General features: G+C 43.8%; 1 protein-coding gene across 30 annotated transcripts in view; it reads left to right on the forward strand.

Moving 5' to 3' along the window:
- ABLIM1 (actin binding LIM protein 1) overlaps positions 1-20,341 on the forward strand; it is a 2,317,257-nt gene that overhangs the window by 2,166,170 nt on the left and 130,746 nt on the right. For all 30 annotated transcript variants that reach the window (XM_044055908.1, XM_044055914.1, XM_044055911.1 and 27 more), the window contains one exon: positions 14,101-14,224. In XM_044055908.1, the coding sequence (XP_043911843.1) occupies positions 14,101-14,224 (124 nt within the window). The remainder of the gene's footprint in view (positions 1-14,100; positions 14,225-20,341) is intronic.

The following is a 20,341-nucleotide window of genomic DNA, read 5'->3' on the forward strand; positions in this document are numbered from 1 at the left end:
CTTCCCACATGTCCTTAGCTGCCATAACATAATCCGTTTTAATCCGTACTCCTAAATATTTCATTTTATCATGTTCCTATAAGTATGGGTATTGCTGGACCAATTCATCTATGCATACATAGTTCACAGCTGTAGCCTTTGCTTTATTTTCATTATTTTTTTATCCCAAAAAAATTGAAACTGTTTCAGAATGTTCCACAACACTGAGATGTCCTTTTCTGGTTTTATCAGGTACAAAATAATATTGTCTGCAAATAAAGTCGACTTTTCTTGATTACCGTACCAACCATTTCCTTGAATGTCTGAGTCCCTTATTTTATTTGCCAGTGATTCTAAATATAACACAAATAACAAAGGGGAAACAGGACAGCTCTGTCTGGTTTCTCTGTTCAGAGACAATTTATTAGAAAGGAATCCCCCCAAACTGATTTTTGCCTCTGATCCCTCATATATCCTTCTAATTAACCTTATTATTTTATCAGAGAATGCAAATGTTTCCATTGCCCTAATCATAAATTCCCAGTTTACTCTGCCAAATGCTTTCTCTGCATCAAGATCTACCAACAACAGCAGCATGTCCTCCATTTTGCTTGCTTCTGGATCATCATTGTTCTATTAATGATGTCAGATGTTTTCCTCCCCCTCTACAAAACCACATTGGTCTCTATCTATCATTTTGGCAACATGTATGCCATTCTTTTAGCCATTATAGACATACATACTTTATAACCATGGTTTAAATTGAAATGGGCCTATATGAAGCTGGATCTGATGGCTCTTTACCATCTTTAAGTCTTACAACTACCACAGCTTTTTTCCAGGATGGTGGTACTTTCCCTCCTTTTAAATACAGTTAAACAAAATCTTTCAGATTTTTATCACGTTTTTCCTCCTAACTTCCAAACTTTCACCAGAATACCATCTATTCATGGAGACTTTCCTGTAGATTGATTATATGTCTCCATCTCTATCTCATCTTCTCCTCATCATCTTCTTTCGGCTGTTCCCGTTAAGGGTCGCCACAGCAGATCATCCGTTTCCATTTCTTCATGTCCTCTGCATCATGCTCTTTCACACCAACCGCCTGCATGTCCTCTCTCACCACATCCATAAACCTTATCTTAGGCCTTCCTCTTTTACTCTTACCTGGCAGCTCCATCCTTAGCATCCTTTTCCCAATATACCCAGCATCCCTCCTCAGCACATGTCCAAACCAACGCAATCTCGCCTCTCTTGCTTTGTCTCCAAACTGTCCAACCTGAGCTGACCCTCTAATATACTGATTCCTAATCCTGTCCATCCTAATCACACCCAGTGCAAATCTTAACATATTTAACTCTGCCACATCCAGCTCTGACTCCTGCCTTTTCGTCAGTGCTACCGTCTCCAACCCATATAACATAGCTGGTCTCACTACCCTCTTGTAGACCTTCCCTTTCACTCTTACTGGTACCCATCTATCACAAATCACTCCTGACACTCTTCACCCATTCCACCCTGCCTGTACTCTCTTCTTCACCTCTTTTCCACACTCACCATTACTCTGAACTGTTGATCCCAAGTACTTAAACTCATCCACCTTTACCAACTCTACTCCCTGCATCCTCACCATTCCTCTACCCTCCCTCTCATTTACACACATATATTCTGTTTTAGCCCTGCTGACCTTCATTCCTCTCCTCTCTAAAGCATATCTCCACCTCTCCAGGGTCTCCTCAACCTGGTCCCTACTCTCAGTATGTCATCTGCAAACATCATAGTCCACGGGGCCTCCTGTCTAATCTCATCTGTCAACCTGTCCATCACCACTGCAAATAAGAAAGGGCTCAGAGCTGATCCTTGATGTAATCCCACATCCACCTTAAACATATCTGTCTCTCCCACCGCAGTCCTCACCAATGTCACACTACCCTTGTACATATCCTGTACCACTCTTACATACTTCTCTGCCACTCCCGACTTCCTCATACAATACCACAACTCCTCTCTAGGCACCCTGTCATATGCTTTCTCTAAGTCCACAAAGACACAATGCAACTCCTTCTGACCTTCTCTGTATTTCTCCAACAACACTCTCAGAGCAAATATTGCACCTGTAGTGCTCTTTCTTGGCATGAAACCATCTGCTGATCACTAATCATCACCTTCCTTCTTAACCTAGCTTCCACTACTCTTTCCCATAACTTCAAGCTGTGACTGATCAATTTTATCCCTCTGTAGTTACTGCAGCTCTGCACATCGCCCTTATTCTTAAAGATAGGTACCAAAACACTTTTTCTCCACTCCTCAGGCATCATCTGACTTTCCAAAATGTCATTAAACAATTTGGTCAAAAATTCCACTTCCATTTCTCCTAAGCACCTCCATGCTTCCACTGGTATGTCATCTGGGCCAACAGCCTTTCCATTCTTCATCCTCTTCATAGCTGTCCTTACTTCCTCCTTACTAATCTGCTTCACTTCCTGATTCACTATCCCCACATCATCCAACCTTCTCTCTCTCTCATTCTCTTCATTCATCAGCCCTTCAAAGTACTCTTTCCATCTACTCAACAGACTCTCCTCACTTATGAGTACGTTTCCCTCACTGTCCTTTATCACCCTTACCTGCTGCACATCTTTCCCAGCTCTGTCTAGCCAATCGGTACAGGTCCTTTTCTCCCTCTTTAGTGTCCAGTCTCTCATACAACTCTCTATATGCCTTATCCTTAACCTTCGCCACCTCTCTCTTTGCCATGCGCCTCATCTCCTTATACTCATGTCTACTTTCTTCATCTCTTTGACAATCCCACTTCTTCTTCGCCAGCCTCTTCCTCTGTATACTCTCCAGTACTTCCTCATTCCACCACCATGTCTCCTTGTCCTCCTTCCTCTGTCCAGATGTCACACCAAGCACCTTCCTAGCAGTCTTCCTTACTAGCTCTGCTGTAGTTACCCAGCTATTCGGTAACTCTTCATTGCCTCCCAGTGCCTGTCTTAACTCTTCCCTGAACTCCACCTCACAATCACCCTTTTTTAACTTCCACTATTTAATCCTTGGCACTGCTTTCACACTCCTCCTCCGCTTCTTGATCACCAACATCATCCTACAAACCAGCATTCTATGCTGCTTAACTACACTTTCCCCAGTCACCACTTTACAGTCTCCAATCTCCTTCAGACTGGCCCTCCTACATAGGATATAATCCACCTATGTGCATCTTCCTCCACTCTTGTACGTCACCCTATGTTCCTCCCTCTTCTTAAAATATGTATTCGCCACAGCCATGTCCATCCTTTTTGCAAAATCCACAATCATCTGATCTTCTGCATTCCTCTCCTTAACACCATACCTACCCATCACTTCCTCATCCCCTCTGTTCACTTCACCAACATGCCCATTGAAGTCTGCTCCAATCACTAGTCTCTCACCCTTGGGTACACTCACCACCACTTCATCCAACTCACTCCAAAATTTTTCTTTCTCATCCATCGCACACCCAACTTGTGGAGCATATGCACTAACAACATTCATCATTACACCATCAATTTCAAGCTTCATAAACATCACTCTATCAGACACTCTCTTCACCTCCAAAACACTCTTGGCATACTGTTCCATTAGGATAACCCCTACCCCATTTCTTCTGTCATCCACACCATGATAGAACAATTTGAACCTGCCTCCTATACACTTGGCCTTACTTCCCTTCCATCTGGTCTCTTGCACGCACAATATATTGACCTTCCTTCTCTCCATCATATCAGCTAGCTCTCTCCCTATACCAGTCATACTGCCAACATTCAAAGTTCCTACCCTCAGTACTACACTCCTAACCTTCCTCCTCTCTTCCTGCCATCGGGCATGCCTTCCCCCTCCTCTTCTTCTTCCGCCAGCAGTACCCCAATTTCCTCCAGCACCCAGTTGGCTAACAGTACTGGTGGTGGTCATTGTTAACCTGGGCCTCAACCGATCCGGTATGTAAATATGAAATGTTCTCCGCATCAGTAATTTGGCAGAGGTTTTACGCCGGATGCCCTTCCTGATGCAACCCTCCCCATTTATCTAGGCTTGGGACCGGCACAAAGAAATGCACTGGCTTGTGCATCCCCATAATCTTCTCCTATTGTATATTAATCGCTGAGTCTTTTCTATGTCTAACCTTGGCATACATAAGACGCCCATAAATATGTCTATTTGTCCTTTTTCTTGTTTTCTACATTTCTTTGATTTATACAAATTTTCATAAATTTCCCAAAATACCTCTAATACCTTTACAGGATCTCTTGTTATTTTTGTTGTCATAGGCTCCCTAAGTTTGCCAACAACCCTTTTTGTTGTCGTAGTCACTGTGCTAAAAGCTTTTGTGCTCTGGAGTTAATATCCAAAAAGTTTGCTTAACAGCAATCTTTCTAAACTCATGCATATTATCTATATACCCCTGTATTGTATCTTTAGCACTCTGCAGTTCTGCCTCTTCTTTTTCTGTCAGATCCCCCTTATTCTGCAAAACTTTAACCTTTGTCAGCCCTCTAAATAATTCATGTTACTTATTAACCATATTTCTTTTTCTGTTATTTCTTCCCTATTTGAAACCCACTTTCATGTTATCCCATTTACTAGCTATAACTTCTGAAGGACTTTCTGTCTTCTCTAATAACTCCTGAGTAATTTTTACTAACCATTCCTTAAATTCCTCTTTTTTAACAGGTGGGTGGGAAAGCGCCACATAACTCTCAACCTCCTAACACTAAAAATCTGTACAAACCTAAAATAATGGGGGGGACAAAGGCCCAGAAAAGGTACAGATTTTAAAAATTGCTGTTATAAATTTAGAAAATTGCTAGAATAACAGGATTTGTGCTGACATGCATTTTCTGAAAGATATGAAGTCTGAAACTCAAATATATATCACTATTTGGTGACTTTAATCCTCAGCAATTTTCCAGAAAACCACAAATTTTATGAAGAACAAACCAACAATATGAGCCAAAAATCTGGTCATTCTGCAAAAGTCTGCACAGTTGAGAGGTATGAAGTGTCAGTGTCTCATTTTTCCTTCATTACCCATCATTTTTGTCTTAGTTGTTATTGGTGCATGATCTGAAATAGTAATTGGATGTGTGTAGAAGCTTTCAATTAAATGTACATGTTCCTGTGAAATATAATTTCTGTGTAGACTAGCCCAGTTATTGTACCTCAGGAAATAATATGCAGAATTCCTGCTACTAAATCAATGTTTTCCATATCAAATATTTCCAGAGATTTCTTCAGACAGCTTTCCTCTTTTGTAACATTTTCCCTTATATGTCCCCTAGACACATCCTCACTATTGCAAATCAAATTCCAGTCCCCAAACCACTGTCATTTGTTATTTATACTTTCATATTTGCATTCATATTTTCATAACTGAGTGAACTGCATTTATAAAGATCGTAGTGTGAAATGTCATGGAGGGAAACCCAAATACACTGTCCATGCCCGTTTATAAAGTGTTGTGCTGGAGATGTTCCTAGCTGTTTCTTTGTATTTAGAAAGACTTGCAATATTTCCGTATATTCATACATACTTCCAAAAGTAAGTGCCTTACAAGCTGTAGTATGTCATCAGATGAAACTTTTGAGACATCTGACACTGTAAGTTGTACAGACTGACACACGCTTAGTATTATGTATTAGTTTTGCAACCAGGCTGCAAACTGACATTCTTTTTATCTTACTGCAAATATTTCAGTAAGCACTCCGGAAGGAATTTCTTGCATTTATGTTTGAAAAGCTCAAGTCTCTTGAAGAAATGTGCGGTTTGAGAATATTTGTCTCGGTTGCACAGTTCCCAAGGTATACAAAAATGTTTTTGCGAAAATAAATAAATTATGGTCTTGCTGAAATACTGTGACTGCACTGAATGCTATCATTGAAAAGAATACTTTGCTGACCATATCTCTCTTTGCAGCTTTTTAAAAACATTCACTATTCACAAGATATTTGTTTTATTTTTTGGGGGGGGTTTTTTGGCTTATGTTCTTTAACTTGATTTAAAAAATGCCCAGAAATCTAAGAATACAGGTAGGCTGCAAAAAGTGTGATATTTCATACCCACTAGTGGTGATCAAGTTATTCAGGAAAATTCAAGTTCAGTGCTGACAGTGATTTTGTCAGTAGTACATTAAGAAAAGGTTTTATTGTTAAGTCTGAAAATGAAGAATTATGTGAAGGGTTGCTGGCCAGAACTGGTACAGATTGTTCTATCTTTAAAATGAATGAGGCATGACAGAATCTACCACATTTGAAGCAATCCAAAACCAAAGTTGAAATACAGGCAGAAAATGGCCGTGCATAGGTGATGTAGGTGAAAAAGAACCGTGCATAGCTGATGCAAGTTGAAGATAGCTAGTTTCACAATTTTGGTATGGTATGTCTTTCCTGGTCTTGGGCTACCTCTGCCTCTCAGTCTGTAGTTCGCCTCATTTATTTTCTCTGTTATTTCAAATGGACCATTTAGCTAATAACTTGTTTTCTACAGACAAAGATCAAAACCAATACCAAGTATCCAGCTTTAAATTCCCTTGTCCTCGTATTTCTGTCGTACACCCCTTCCTGAACAACTTGAGCTCTTTTTATGTTTTCTTATACTTTGGGCATCAGCCTGTCTTGCAAGTTGGTTTACTCAGTTGTCTAAGACACTTTTAAATAGCATTTTCTTTTCTTGAGTTTCTCTGGCAATGTCTAATACTTCCCAAGGGTGCCTGCCATGTAATATTTAAAAAGGACTGAACTTGATCAAGGCCTCTGTCAGTTCTCTAATGCAAATAGCAGATGTTGTAATAATGATCTGGTCTCCCTCGTGTAGCAGCTGGTGTCTCTGCATTTGTCAGACTCACTACCTGATCTGCCCCATGTGATGCTTGTACATGTTTCTACAGGCATGAGAGATAACATGAGATTTCACAGGTGTGCGCATGAGAGATAACATGAGATTTCATCTCTAGCTCCTGTGTTTTATGACATTTTATTTTTTATTTTTATTTATCTTCTTTTTTTGGCTGGGTTTAGTCCTACTAGGCTAGTGACCTCTTTTCAGGGGATACCCAATGTGGTATTTATACTTCTACTAGGAAAAATTTGGTCTGGGCATTAGGGAATATCCCATAGTCTTATTTTGTTGTTATTTAGTAATATAGCCAGAAATATATGAAGAAAACGTATAATAGAATGCTGTGCACTTTCATGCAGGAATGATAAGTTTTTGTGTTTTATAACTGAGACCATCAGCCTGCTATTATATCCCTGTTTGCATAAGACACCGGGGTGGATGGTGTCCTTACTGACAGGATGCTTGTTGAGCATGGGAGATAGTAGTGATTCAGAAGGGATGGTTGGGGGTTCCTTCTTGTCTTCTCTCTAGACAGCTACCAGCTTACAATGCACATAAGCATGCTGCTTGCATCTCCAGTATGTGGCCAGCTTAAGGTGCTTACTAAATTGTTAGGGTGTATACCTCACATCTGTCTGTTGCATCATCCTTAACTGTGGTCACTGCCACTGTAGGGTTCCTGTCTTCTGTATTCTGCATGAGGGCTTTTTTAGGAACATTCGTCCCCCCAAAAAAACACTGACTGATTAGTTGCTCTGACCTGTACCATATTTTCCATTCATGTTTACTTGTGTAGCTTATCTGTTGGCTGAAAGGTGTCCACGATCAACTACTTGACTTATATGATAAATAAATGATTAAATTAAATTAAGCTAAACTAAAATAAGTTTTGTTTTTGAAACATGGCTTCCACATAAGGCCTGTGCTACCAGTGTAACTATGTGTATAAGTAATAGCTTGGTTCTCTCCTGAAAACAGGCACACATCTAGTACAACTAACCCAGGTGACAAAAATAAATACAGTAATTTACTAATAAATAAATACATAAATAAATAAGTAAAGCAAGTAAGTTAAACTTTCTTTTGAGGGGGATGAGAGAGCTGTTAAACCCCCCCTCTGGCTATCCCTCTAGTAAAAGGGATGCTAATAAAATTCAGGTTTAGTAAGTGGCTGTATGAAGCAGAGGGAGAGAAAGCCCTGACTGTGACCCAAGTAATCCAGGACTGACTTGCATCCCAGGCATTAGAGGCACAGAAAGACTGGGTGATGGTGATTATCTGATGCATACTCATCTGTTCAGGAGGAAGGAGGTAGGATGGCCTACTGCAGGGCTGATATCTGTTGGAATATGAGGGTCGACATGCCTGATATGAGATATGATTAATAGTGTGTATGGGAATGCACTCACGTATAGGTTGTAGGCATAACATATCCTTGGGTGTGCAGGTGTGTATATCAGCTGCCAGAAGGAGCATTTGAATCAAAAACAGAAGTTGTTATGGTGATTTGATTGACACTCACACTGCAATTCACTGTCAAACTGTAGTAGAAGACAAGCACTGTCAAGTATGATGGTTGGCAAGGTGGTCAGCAGGTGTATGGGGGGATACAGGACCAACACTGTCAAGTATGATGAGTGGCCAGGTGATCAGCAGGCATGTGGGGGAGATACAGGGCCAGCACTGTCAAGTGTGATGGGTGGCCAAGTGGTCAGCAAGCATGTGGGGTGATACAGGACCAGCACTGACAAGTATGATGGGTGGCCAGGTGGTTGGCACGCATGTGGGTGGATACAGGACTGTCAAGTATGATGGGTGGCTAGGTGGTCGGAAGGCATATGAGGGGATACAGGACCAGCACTTTCAAGTATGATGGGTGGCCAGGGGGTCAGCAGGCGTATGGGAGATACAGGATCAACACTGTCAAGTATGATGGGTGGCCAGGTGATCAGCAGGCATGTGGTGGAGATACAGGTCCTGCACTGTCAAGTGTGATGGGTGGCCAGGTGGTCAGCAGGCATGTGGGGGATACAGGACCAGCACTGTCAAGTATGATGGGTGGCCAGGTGGTCACCAGGCATGTGGGGGATACAGGACCAGCACTGTCAAGTATGATGGGTGGCCAGGTGGTCAGCAGGCATATGGGGGATACAGGACCAGTACTGTCAAGTATGATGGATGGCCAGGTGGTCAGCAGGCATATGGGGGGAAACAGGACGAGCAATGTTGAGTATGACCGGTGGACAGGTGGTCGGCAGGCATAAGGGGGGGATAAAGGACAAGCACTGTCGAGTATGATGGGTGGCCAGGTGGTCAGCAGGCATATGGGGGGATGCAGGACCAGCACTGTCAAGTATGATGGGTGGCAAGGTGGTCGGCAGGCATATGAAGGGATACTGGACCAGCACTTTCAAGTATGATGGGTGGCCAGGTGGTCAGCAGGCGTATGGGGGGGATACAGGACCAACACTGTCAAGTATGATGGGTGGCCAGGTGATCAGCAGGCATGTGGGGGAGATACAGGGCCAGCACTGTCAAGTGTGATGGGTGGCCAGGTGGTCAGCAGGCATGTGGGGGGATACAGGACCAGCATTGTCAAGTATGATGGGTGGCCAGGTGGTTGGCACGCATGTGGGTGGATACAGGACTGTCAAGTATGATGGGTAGCTAGGTGGTCGGCAGGCATATGAGGGGATACAGGACCAGCACTTTCAAGTATGATGGGTGGCCAGGTGGTCAGCAGGCATATGGGGGATACAGGATCAACACTGTCAAGTATGATGGGTGGCCAGGTGGTCACCAGGCATGTGGGGGATACAGGACCAGCACTGTCAAGTATGATGGGTGGCCAGGTGGTCAGCAGGCATATGGGGGATACAGGACCAGTACTGTCAAGTATGATGGATGGCCAGGTGGTCAGCAGGCATATGGGGGGAAACAGGACGAGCAATGTTGAGTATGACCGGTGGACAGGTGGTCGGCAGGCATAAGGGGGGGATAAAGGACCAGCACTGTCGAGTATGATGGGTGGCCAGGTGGTCAGCAGGCATATGGGGGGATGCAGGACCAGCACTGTCAAGTATGATGGGTGGCAAGGTGGTCGGCAGGCATATGGGGGGATACAGGACCAGCACTTTCAAGTATGATGGGTGGCCAGGTGGTCAGCAGGCGTATGGGGGGATACAGGACCAACACTGTCAAGTATGATGGGTGGCCAGGTGATCAGCAGGCATGTGGGGGAGATACAGGGCCAGCACTGTCAAGTGTGATGGGTGGCCAGGTGGTCAGCAGGCATGTGGGGGGATACAGGACCAGTACTGTCAAGTATGATGGGTGGCCAGGTGGTCAGCAGGCATATGGGGGGAAACAGGATGAGCAATGTTGAGTATGACCGGTGGCCAGGTGGTCGGCAGGCATAAGGGGTGGATAAAGGACCAGCACTGTCGAGTATGATGGGTGGCCAGTTGGTCAGCAGGCATATGGGGGGATACAGGACCAGCACTGTTGAGTATGATGGGTGGCCAAGTGGTCAGCTGGCATATGGGGGGATAACGAACCAGCACAATCTAGTATGATGGGTGGCCAGGTGGTCAGCAGGCATATGGGGGGATACAGGACCAGCACTGTCGAGCATGATGGGTGGCCAGGTGGTCAGCAGGTATATGGGGGATACAGGACCAGCACTCTCTAGCATGGATGGCCAGGTGGTCAGCATGCATATGGAGGGATACAGGACTAGCACTGTTAAGTATAATGGGTGTGCCAAGTGGTCGGCAGGCATATGGGGGGGATACTGTAAAAAAACTAATATTCCCTCAGGCTTACTGATAATGAGTGCTCACTGTTTGTGCAGCATTACTGCTACTTTATCATAAACAGCTAGCAGTACAGCCATTTAGTATGCAACAGTGCAGCTTGTTGCTGCATGCATGTGCCCGTGTGCTGCTGTATTAGTCAAACTGTCAAGTATGATGGGTGGCCAGGTGGTCAGCAGGCATATGGGGGATACAGAACCAGCACTGTTGAGTATGATGGGTAGCCAGGTGGTCAGCAGGCATATGGGGGGGATGCAGGACCAGCACTGTCAAGTATGATGGGTGGCCAGGTGATTAGCAGGCATGTGGGGGGATACAGGACTAACACTGTCAAGTATGATGGGTGGTCAGGTTATCTGCAAGCATGTGGGGGGATATAGGACCGGCACAGTCAAGTATGATGGGTGCCCAGGTGGTCGGCAGGCATATGGGGGGATACAGGACCAGCACTGTTGAGTATGATGGGTGGCCAGGTGGTCGGCAGGCATACGGGGTGGGATAAAGGACCAGCACTTTCGAGTATGATGGGTGGTCAGGTGGTCAGCAGGCATATGTGGGGATACAGGACCAGCACTGTTAAGTATGATTGGTGGCCAGGTGATCAGCAGGCATGTTCATAGGTTGGTAGTGGGCTATCAGCCCTAGGGCCTATGCAAGCCTAGCCATAACAATTCCCTGGATATTTCTTCCCACAATATTTACTTCCCTGGACCCCTGTCAAGTGGGGGGATATAGGACCCGCACTGTCAAGTATGATGGGTGGCCTGGTGGTTGGCAGGCATATGGAGGATACAGGACCAGTACTGTCAAGTGTGATGGGTGGCCAGGTGGTCGGCAGGCATATGGGGGGATACAGGACCAGCACTGTCAAGTGTGATGGGTGGCCAGGTGGTCAGCGGGCATATTGGGAGATACAGGACCAGTACTGTCAAGTGTGAAGGGTGGCTAGGTGGTCAGCAGGCATGTGGGGGGATACAGGACCAGCACTGTCAAGTATGATGGGTGGCCAGGTAATCAGCAGGCATATGGGGGATACAGGACCAGTACTGTCAAGTATGATGGGTGGCCAGGTGGTCGGCAAGCATATGGGGGGATACAGGACGAGCACTGTCAAGTATGATGGGTGGCCAGGTGGTCGGCAGGCATATGGGGGATACAGGACCAGTACTGTCAAGTATGATGGGTGGCCAGGTTGTCGGCAGGCATATGGGGGGATATAAGACCAGCACAGTCAAGTATGATGGGTGGCCAGGTGGTCGGCAGGCATAATGGGGGATACAGGACCAGCACTGTTGAGTATGATGGGTGGCCAGGTGGTCGGCAAGCATACGGGGTGGGATAAAGGACCAGCACTGTCGAATATGATGGGTGGCCAGGTGGTCAGCAGGCATATGCGGGGATACAGGACCAGCACTGTTAAGTATGATAGGTGGCCAGGTGATCAGCAGGCATGTTCATAGGTTCATAGGTTGGTACTGGGCTATCGGCCCTAGAGCCTATGCAAGCCTAGCCATAACAATTCCCTGGATATTTATTCCCACAATATTTACTTCTCTGAACCCCTGTCAAGCGGGGGGATACAGGACCCGCACTGTCAAGTATGATGGGTGGCCTGGTGGTCATCAGGTATATGGAGGATACAGGACCAGTACTGTCAAGTGTAATGGGTGGCCAGGTGGTCGGCAGGCATATGGGGGTATACATAACCAGCACTGTCAATTGCGATGGGTGGCCAGGTGGTCAGCAGGCATATGGGGGGATACAGGACCAGCACAGTCAAGTATGATGGGTGGCCAGGTGGTCAGCAGGCATATGGGGGATACAGGACCAGTACTGTCAAGTATGATGGGTGTCCAGGTGGTCGGCAGGCATATGGGGGGATATAGGACCAGCACGTCAAGTATGATGGGTGGCCACGTGGTTGGCAGGCATATGGAGGGATTCTGGACCAACACTGTTGAGTATGATGGGTGGCCAGGTGGTTGGCAGGCATATGGGGAATATAGGACCAGCACTGTCAAGTATGATGGTTGGCCAGGTGGTCGGCAAGCATATGGAGGGATACTGGACCAGCCCTGTCAAGTATGATGGGTGGCCAGGTGGTCAGCAGGCATATGGGAGGATACGGGACCAGGACTGTCAAGTATGATGGATGGCCAGGTAGTCAAGCAGGCATATGGGGGCTACAAGACCAGTACTGTCAAGTATGATGGTTGGCCAGGTGGTTAGCAGGCATATGGTGGGGATACAGGACCAGCACTGTCTAGTATGGGTGGCCAGGTGGTCAGCAGGCATATGGGGGGGAATACAGGACTGGCACTGCCGGGTAGAATGGATGTGCCAGGTGGTCAGCAAGCATATGGGGGGATACAGTAAAAAACTAAGATTTCCACAGGCTTACTGATAATGAGTGCTCACTGTTTGTTCAGCATTACTGCTACTTTATCATAAACATCTAGCAGTACAGCCATTTAGTATGCAACAGTGCAGCTTGTTGCTGCATGCATGTGGCCATGTGCTGCTGTGTTAGTCAAACTGTGGAAGCGCATCCCAGGATCTGTTTTTTGTCAAAAAAGCATGTGCAACTGGGGAAATATATAGCAACAGCTTTCAGTAGCTCTTTATAAAGAGACAAATCAGCAGTATAGTTAAAGATGAAAAGCTGTCTCGTGGCATTTAGCCAGAGAGTTATCCCAGAAGTATGGAAGTATAAATTAATGAATTAAGAAAACTGCTATTGCTGCTTTTCATATTTCTTGTATGCACTATAGCATTAGTTCATTTTATAGGAAATGTTCACATTGAGATAAAGTCTTTACATGTATTTGTTAACCACTTTTACCCTTCCCTTCTCGTAGGCTAACTGTTGGTCCCTCCTTTTAGAGGGCTTGTCTGAGGTTCAGCTTTACAGGTTCCTATTACAATGCCTGTTGTACTTGCGGTTTGTAAGATGTATCATTTTGTGCACATTTGTTACAGAATTGTACTCCTTCAGCTTTTATTTCTTGTATATCTCCTTTACTCCATAAGTTGTCAGGTGTTGCATGTACATCCCAACTTTTTATGACATTAGACCCAAGATGACAGGAAAGCATGTGGCACCCACACCTCCTTCCCATCTTTATTACATTTCGAGTAATTATTTCTTTGTTTTTTGGTTTTATTCATCTCTTCCATACTGTCATTGGCTGCTCCTTTAATATATGTTTACATTCTAAGAGTATATTACGTGCAGATTACATTGCATATCAAATGTTATTTCTTATTTCATGTCTGTATGTTTTTCTTGATTTATCATGCAGCAGCAGCTGTAGGTTGTATAGCATTAGTACACTGACAAAGTGTTTCTTTGCAGCATCAGCTAATGTCAGATATTTTTGTAAAAACCTGAAAATGTATCGTCTGTATTAATTTTCTGTATTCATTCATACAGATTCAATCTGGTTTGGGGAAGCTGATTCTGAAAGAGGAAATGGCGAAGGAGAATCGAGAGAGATACACACAGTCATTGACTCGTAGTCCCTCAGGTCACCGTTATGAGTCAGTGCTCTATTCAGGTAAGCACTAAGATTTATAACACGACTCACATGTGACCGAGTAACGTTCAACAGAGTGAAGGCAAAAATAAATCTTATAAATGAAGTTTAGAGAAATTATGTAGGTGTGAAAGGTATAAGGGAAAAAAGGGAAACAAGTACATGAAATATAACAGAATTAATTGCTGGTTTCAAGAAGGCAGACTAAATGGAATAAATATAAGGATGTCTTTGAGCGAGAAGAAATTGATTAGAATCTATAAAGAACAGGAACAACTTTAGGTAGACATGCTTAAAGGTTCTTACCACCCTTCATGAGTACTTAATACTGCTTCCTTCCCTAACCAAGCAGGGCTGTACATGATAACCCTGGTGGACATTTATGTATACCTATCCAGTCATCAAGACTAGCCTTAAAAGCAGGCAAAGTAACAATTCCCTTGAACTGTACTAAGTTATTCCACAGGCTGGGAATATATTGAGTGAAAAAAAAACTTTCCCTCCAGCAAGTCATAGGTTCATAGGTAGGTACTAGGCTATCGGCCCAAGGGCCTACGTAAACTAGCCAGCAAGGTTCCATAGCTTACGCCACCCAAAAAAGTTATTTTCCTGTGCCACTGTCCAGCAGAGACACAGAAGTGATCCCCAGGGTGTATTTCCTATTTCCCATCCACTCATCAAGATTTTTCTTGAAGAGTGCTAATGAAGAACTTTGCTTGACATAGATGGGTAGCTTGTTCCAGAGTATGGGAAGTCTCTGGGACAAGAATCTATCCCTCCAGCATGTTCTGTTTATTTTGGTGACAAGGTTTAGGTCCCTAGAGCATGTAGCTCGGAGGGATTGGGATTTCTTTAGGTGTAGCATGTCCAACAGCTCTGGGTTTGACATAGCATTATATGTTAGGCAGAGATCACCTTGGAGTAGGCAATATGCTACGGAGTAAAGCTGGAGTTTTTTGAGGCGGTCAGTGTACTGCATTTGTCTGAGGCCAATAATCCTCTTTGTGAGGTACTTCTGTGGCCTTTCCAGCTGCTGCAGATGCCTTGTGAGGTACATTCCAAAAGGGGCATTGTACTCCATAATGGGTCTAATGAGTGACGAGTAGAGGGGAACAATGATCTCTTTTTTCCTGGATGAGAACCCTTTTATGATGAGGTGTGCCACGTAGAAGGACTTCCTGACTACTGTGGCGATGGGACTACCAAAGGAGAGACTACTGTCCACCTGGGTCCCAAGGTCTCTTATCATGCATTCGGTGTTAAGTAGATTGCTGCTTATGTGGTAGTTCATGGGTACAGAGTTTTTACCAAAGGGGATGACACTGCACTTTTTGGCATTGAGCTTGACACCAGGCATCTGTCTCAGTGAGGCCCTTCTGTAGGATGTCCACATCATTTGGGGACTTGACTATGGCTGCTAGTTTGCAGTCATCTGCGAACTTCATTAGCCAGAGGCCTTCTGTGTTAGCCTGTACTTCAGATAAGTAGATACCAAACAGGAGAGGTCCCAGGACAGAACCCTGTGATACTCCACTTGTCACTGCTTTGAGGACAGATTTGGAGTCTGCAACTTTTACAGTGTGGGTTCTGTCAATGAGCCAGTTGGCAACCCATCTTGTGACGTAGGGATTTATACCTAGTTTAGTGAGTTTAGCTATAATTCCAGAATGGGGGATGTTGTTGAAAGCCTTCTCTTGGTCCAAATTTAGGTCCCTAATATAGGTGTTTGTAGATCCACTGGTTTTGTGAAGTAATTGGAGATTAAATGGTATTGGGTCTTTCCTGGCTTAAAAAGCAAGACACAGGTCACCTTGAAGAACCTGGTAGGCTACTGAGTGTAAGGAAAGTTGTGCTAATCTATCATGATAGTTGAGGGATTTAAAGCTATTAATTTGTTTTGGTTAATAATCACTGGGACCTTTCCAACTGAGTGATATGTCAGGATTTGTACATACCAAAGGGTGCATTGTACTCAGTGACGGGTCTGATAATGGAGGAGTAGAGCTGCATTGTACTCAATGATGGGTCTGATACTGGAGGAGTAGTGCTGCATTGTAGTCAATGATGGGTCTGGTAATGGAGGAGTAGAGCTGCATTGTACTCAATGATGGGTCTGATACTGGAGGAGTAGAGCTGCATTGTACTCAATGATGCGTCTGATAATGGAGGAGTAGAGCTGTAAGATATCAGGATTTGTACATACCAAAGGCTGCATTGTACTCAATGACTGGTCTGATAATGGAGGAGTAGAGATGCATTGTATTTGATGACGGGTCTAATAATGGAGGAGTAGAGCTGCATTGTACTCAATGATGGGTCTGATAATGGAGTAGTAGAGCTGCATTGTATTTGATGACAGGTCTGATAGTGGAGGAGTAGAGCTGCATTGTACTCAATGATGGGTCTGATAATGGAGGAATAGAGCTGTATTGTACTCGATGACAGGTCTAATAATGGAGGAGTAGAGCTGTATTGTACTCAATGATGAGTCTGATAATGGAGGAGTAGAGGTGCAGTGTATTTGATGACGAGTCTGATAATGGAGGTGTAGAGCTCCATTGTACTCAATGACGGGTCTGATACTGGAGGAGTAGAGGCTGTAAGATGTCAGGATTTGTACATACCAAACACTGCATTATACTCAATGATGGGTCTGATAATGGAGGATTAGAGCTGTATTGTACTTGATGCCAGGTCTAATAATGGAGGAGTAGAGCTGTATTGTACTCAATGACGGGTCTGATAATGAAGGAGTAGAGCTGCATTGTACTCAATGATGGGTCTGATAATAGAGGAGTAGAGCTGCATTGTACTCAGTGATGGGTCTGATAGTGGAGGAGTAGAGCTGCATTGTATTTGATGACGGGCCTGATAATGGAGGAGTAGAGCTGCATTGTACTCAATGATGGGTCTGATACTGGAGGAGTAGAGCTGTAAGATGTCAGGATTTGTACATACCAAAGGTTGCATTGTACTCAATGATGGGTCTGATAATAGAGGAGTAGAGCTGCATTGTACTCAATGACGGGTCTGATAATGGAGGAGTAGAGCTGCATTGTACTCAATGACGGGTCTGATAATGGAGGAGTAGAGCTGCATTGTATTTGATATCAGGTCTGATAATGGAGGAGTAGAGCTGTATTGTACTCAATGATGGGTCTGATAATGGAGGAGTAGAGCTGCATTGTGTTTGATGACGGCTCTGATAATGGAGGAGTAGAGCTGTAAGACGTCCGGATTTGTACATACCAAAGAGCGCATTGTACTCAATGACAGATCTGATAATGGAGGAGTAGAGCTGCATTGTACTCAATGATGGGTCTGATACTGGAGGAGTAGAGGCTTTAAGATGTCAAGATTTGTACATACCAAAGGCTGCATTGTACTCAATGACGGGTCTGATAATGGAGGAGTAGAGCTGTATTGTACTCAATGACGGGTCTGATAATGGAGGAGTAGGGCTGCATTGTATTTGATGACGGATCTGATAATGGAGGAGTAGAGCTGCATTGTACTCAGTGATGGGTCTGATAATGGAGGAGTAGAGCTGCATTGTACTCAATGACGGGTGTGATACTGGAGGAGTAGAGCTGTAAGATGTCAGGATTTGTACATACCAAAGGCTGCATTGTACTCAATGACGGGTCTGATAATGGAGGTGTAGAGCTGTATTGTACTCAATGACGGGTCTGATAATGGAGGAGTAGAGCTGTAAGATGTCAGGATTTGTACATACCAAAGGCTGCATTGTAGTCGATGATGGGTCTGATAATGGAGGAGTAGAGCTGTTTTTTTATTTGATGACGAGTCTGACAATGGAGGAGTAGAGCTGCATTGTACTCAATGACAGCTCTGATAATGGATTAGTAGAGCTGTATTGTACTTAGTGACGGGTTTGATAATGGAGGAGTAGAGCTGCATTGTACTCAATGACGGGTCTGATAATGGAGGAATAGAGCTGTAAGATGACTTCTTTGGATCTTGAAGATATTCCCATGGATTTCCTGACTATGGTGGAAACATGACTGAATGAGACAGAGAGTCTACATAAGTACTCACATGTCTTACAGTCCTAGCTGTTTTAAGAAGAGTACCATTTAGAACATATAAGGTGGAACAGTATTTTTACCGAATGATAAAATGCTCACTTTTTGCATTTAGCTTGAAACTGTTTTTGGTACACCAGGTATGTGCATATTCCAGCCTTTCAGGTTGCAGTTTCATATCAGCAGATGAATGGGTAACAGTACCCCGCTTGCACCATCAGCAAACTTGGAAAATCACGTGACATTGGCGTGGATGTATGCAAAATAAATTCTAAACATGAAATGGCCCAACACTGATCAGTACAATACCCCACTAGTTACAATTTTATGTTCAGAGAGGGTCCATTTAACTTTCAACACTTGGGGTATGTTTGATGACCAATTGGCAATCCAGTGGAAAATACAAGAGTTTACATTACATTTGTCTAACTTTTTAATAATACCAGCATAGTGTCAAAAGTCTTGGTCCCATCAACATAAACAATCAACATAAACAATATTTACAGAGTGACCACTGTCTTTAGCTTCTGTAACCTTTTCAAAAAAATTTACTAGGTTCAGAAGACAGGACCTGCCCATCATTAAAAAAAAAAAAATGAGTGGGTACTGGACCAGTTAATTTACGTATGTCTGATAAATGCGTTCTGCTGTGATGCATTCCGTGGCTTTGCATATATGGCTGATGAAGCTGATGGAACTATAATTACCTGAGTCTGTAGCAGGGCAGCCTTGTGCAAGGGAGTTACAGTGGCTCTTCTCAAGGCACTGGGGTACAAACCCTGTGGACAGGCTGAGGCTGGATGGTTTAAGTAGAGGTTCAGATACTGTGTATACTTGGCATTGTTCAGAATGCAGCCTGGAATGGTATGTGGTCACATAGAAACATCTTCTTCACCTTTGACAGGGATTTTAAGACTTGCTGTTAGCTGGTTTCACTGGGGAGAATACATTTTAGGGGACAGTGACACCAACAGTGTATGTAGCTGTGGGTAAAGTTAGCACTAAATTTGTCTGCTACTATATCGGTGATGCCATTGGGACTGGAATGTCTAATATTATTATGCACAATCTCAGTGCACTGCTGAACACTACTCAGGTTTTTTACATAACTTAAGAAAGATGTGTAGTTTCCTTTGTTTTCCACAGTGATCTTGAGTTTGTATTCTGTTTTACATTTTCTAATAGTGCTTCTAAGTTCCTTGGTGCCATGTTTTAGTGTTATTTTGAGGTAGGGGGGTGTGGATTTCTTACATATTCTTACTTTTGTTATACAGTTTATTAATATGAGACTTCCACCAGAGATTTAGTCCTGAATTAAATGTTATATTTCTGGTAGACAGGTACAGACTTTTCTATGCATCTGTTTAGATGCTTTCAAAAATTGGACATGAATGTGGCAGCCCTGTTAGATGAGTGCATTTATGGTGGATTGTTAAGGAATTTTACTTAGGTCTTCTACAAGCTAAGTAAGACTGCCATGGAGAAGTCCATAAAGATGGGCTAATTTGTTGGAAGGATGGTAACGTTTATGTCTGATGGAGAAGGCAACTGATTTGGTGTCATATTTACCCAAGGATAAGAAGATGTGTGCTGGAGTAAAGGCCGGAGCTAGGTTTTAAGGACCAGTTCAAGGATATTAAAGCCTCTAGTAACCTTGTAATTTGCTTCAGCACATTAGTATTCACAAAGTTTAGGAAATGTATCCATTTTTAAAGGTGTAAGAGTGAGAGTCAGTGCTTGAGTAAATAAAGGCACGTAGCAAATAGGTGTTTAGTTTGACATTTAGTGAAGAACTTATTATTCCCCTTACTGAGCTCACTATATGAATCATTACTTCTTGGTGGGGTTACATACTGACTAAGGAGCACTATAGTAATTCCCATTTTAGGGTGGAGATGCAAGAATGCAGTGGACACTAGTGATTTCAAACCAAGGGGGTGGACTTCAGTTAGCAGCTGAATGGCTTTGGCTACATGCAGAGTAGGGCTCTATTTCAGCAGGCTGTTGACCATTACCTGTGAGCAAGTAACAGACGTGGTTATTCATTTTCATATTTGTATATTATATATACTTCAAATGTCTGACTGCAATC

Source organism: Protopterus annectens, chromosome 14.part0, assembly GCF_019279795.1.
Source record: "Protopterus annectens isolate FY-2018-M chromosome 14.part0, PAN1.0, whole genome shotgun sequence".
NCBI classification, from domain to species: domain Eukaryota; kingdom Metazoa; phylum Chordata; order Ceratodontiformes; family Protopteridae; genus Protopterus; species Protopterus annectens.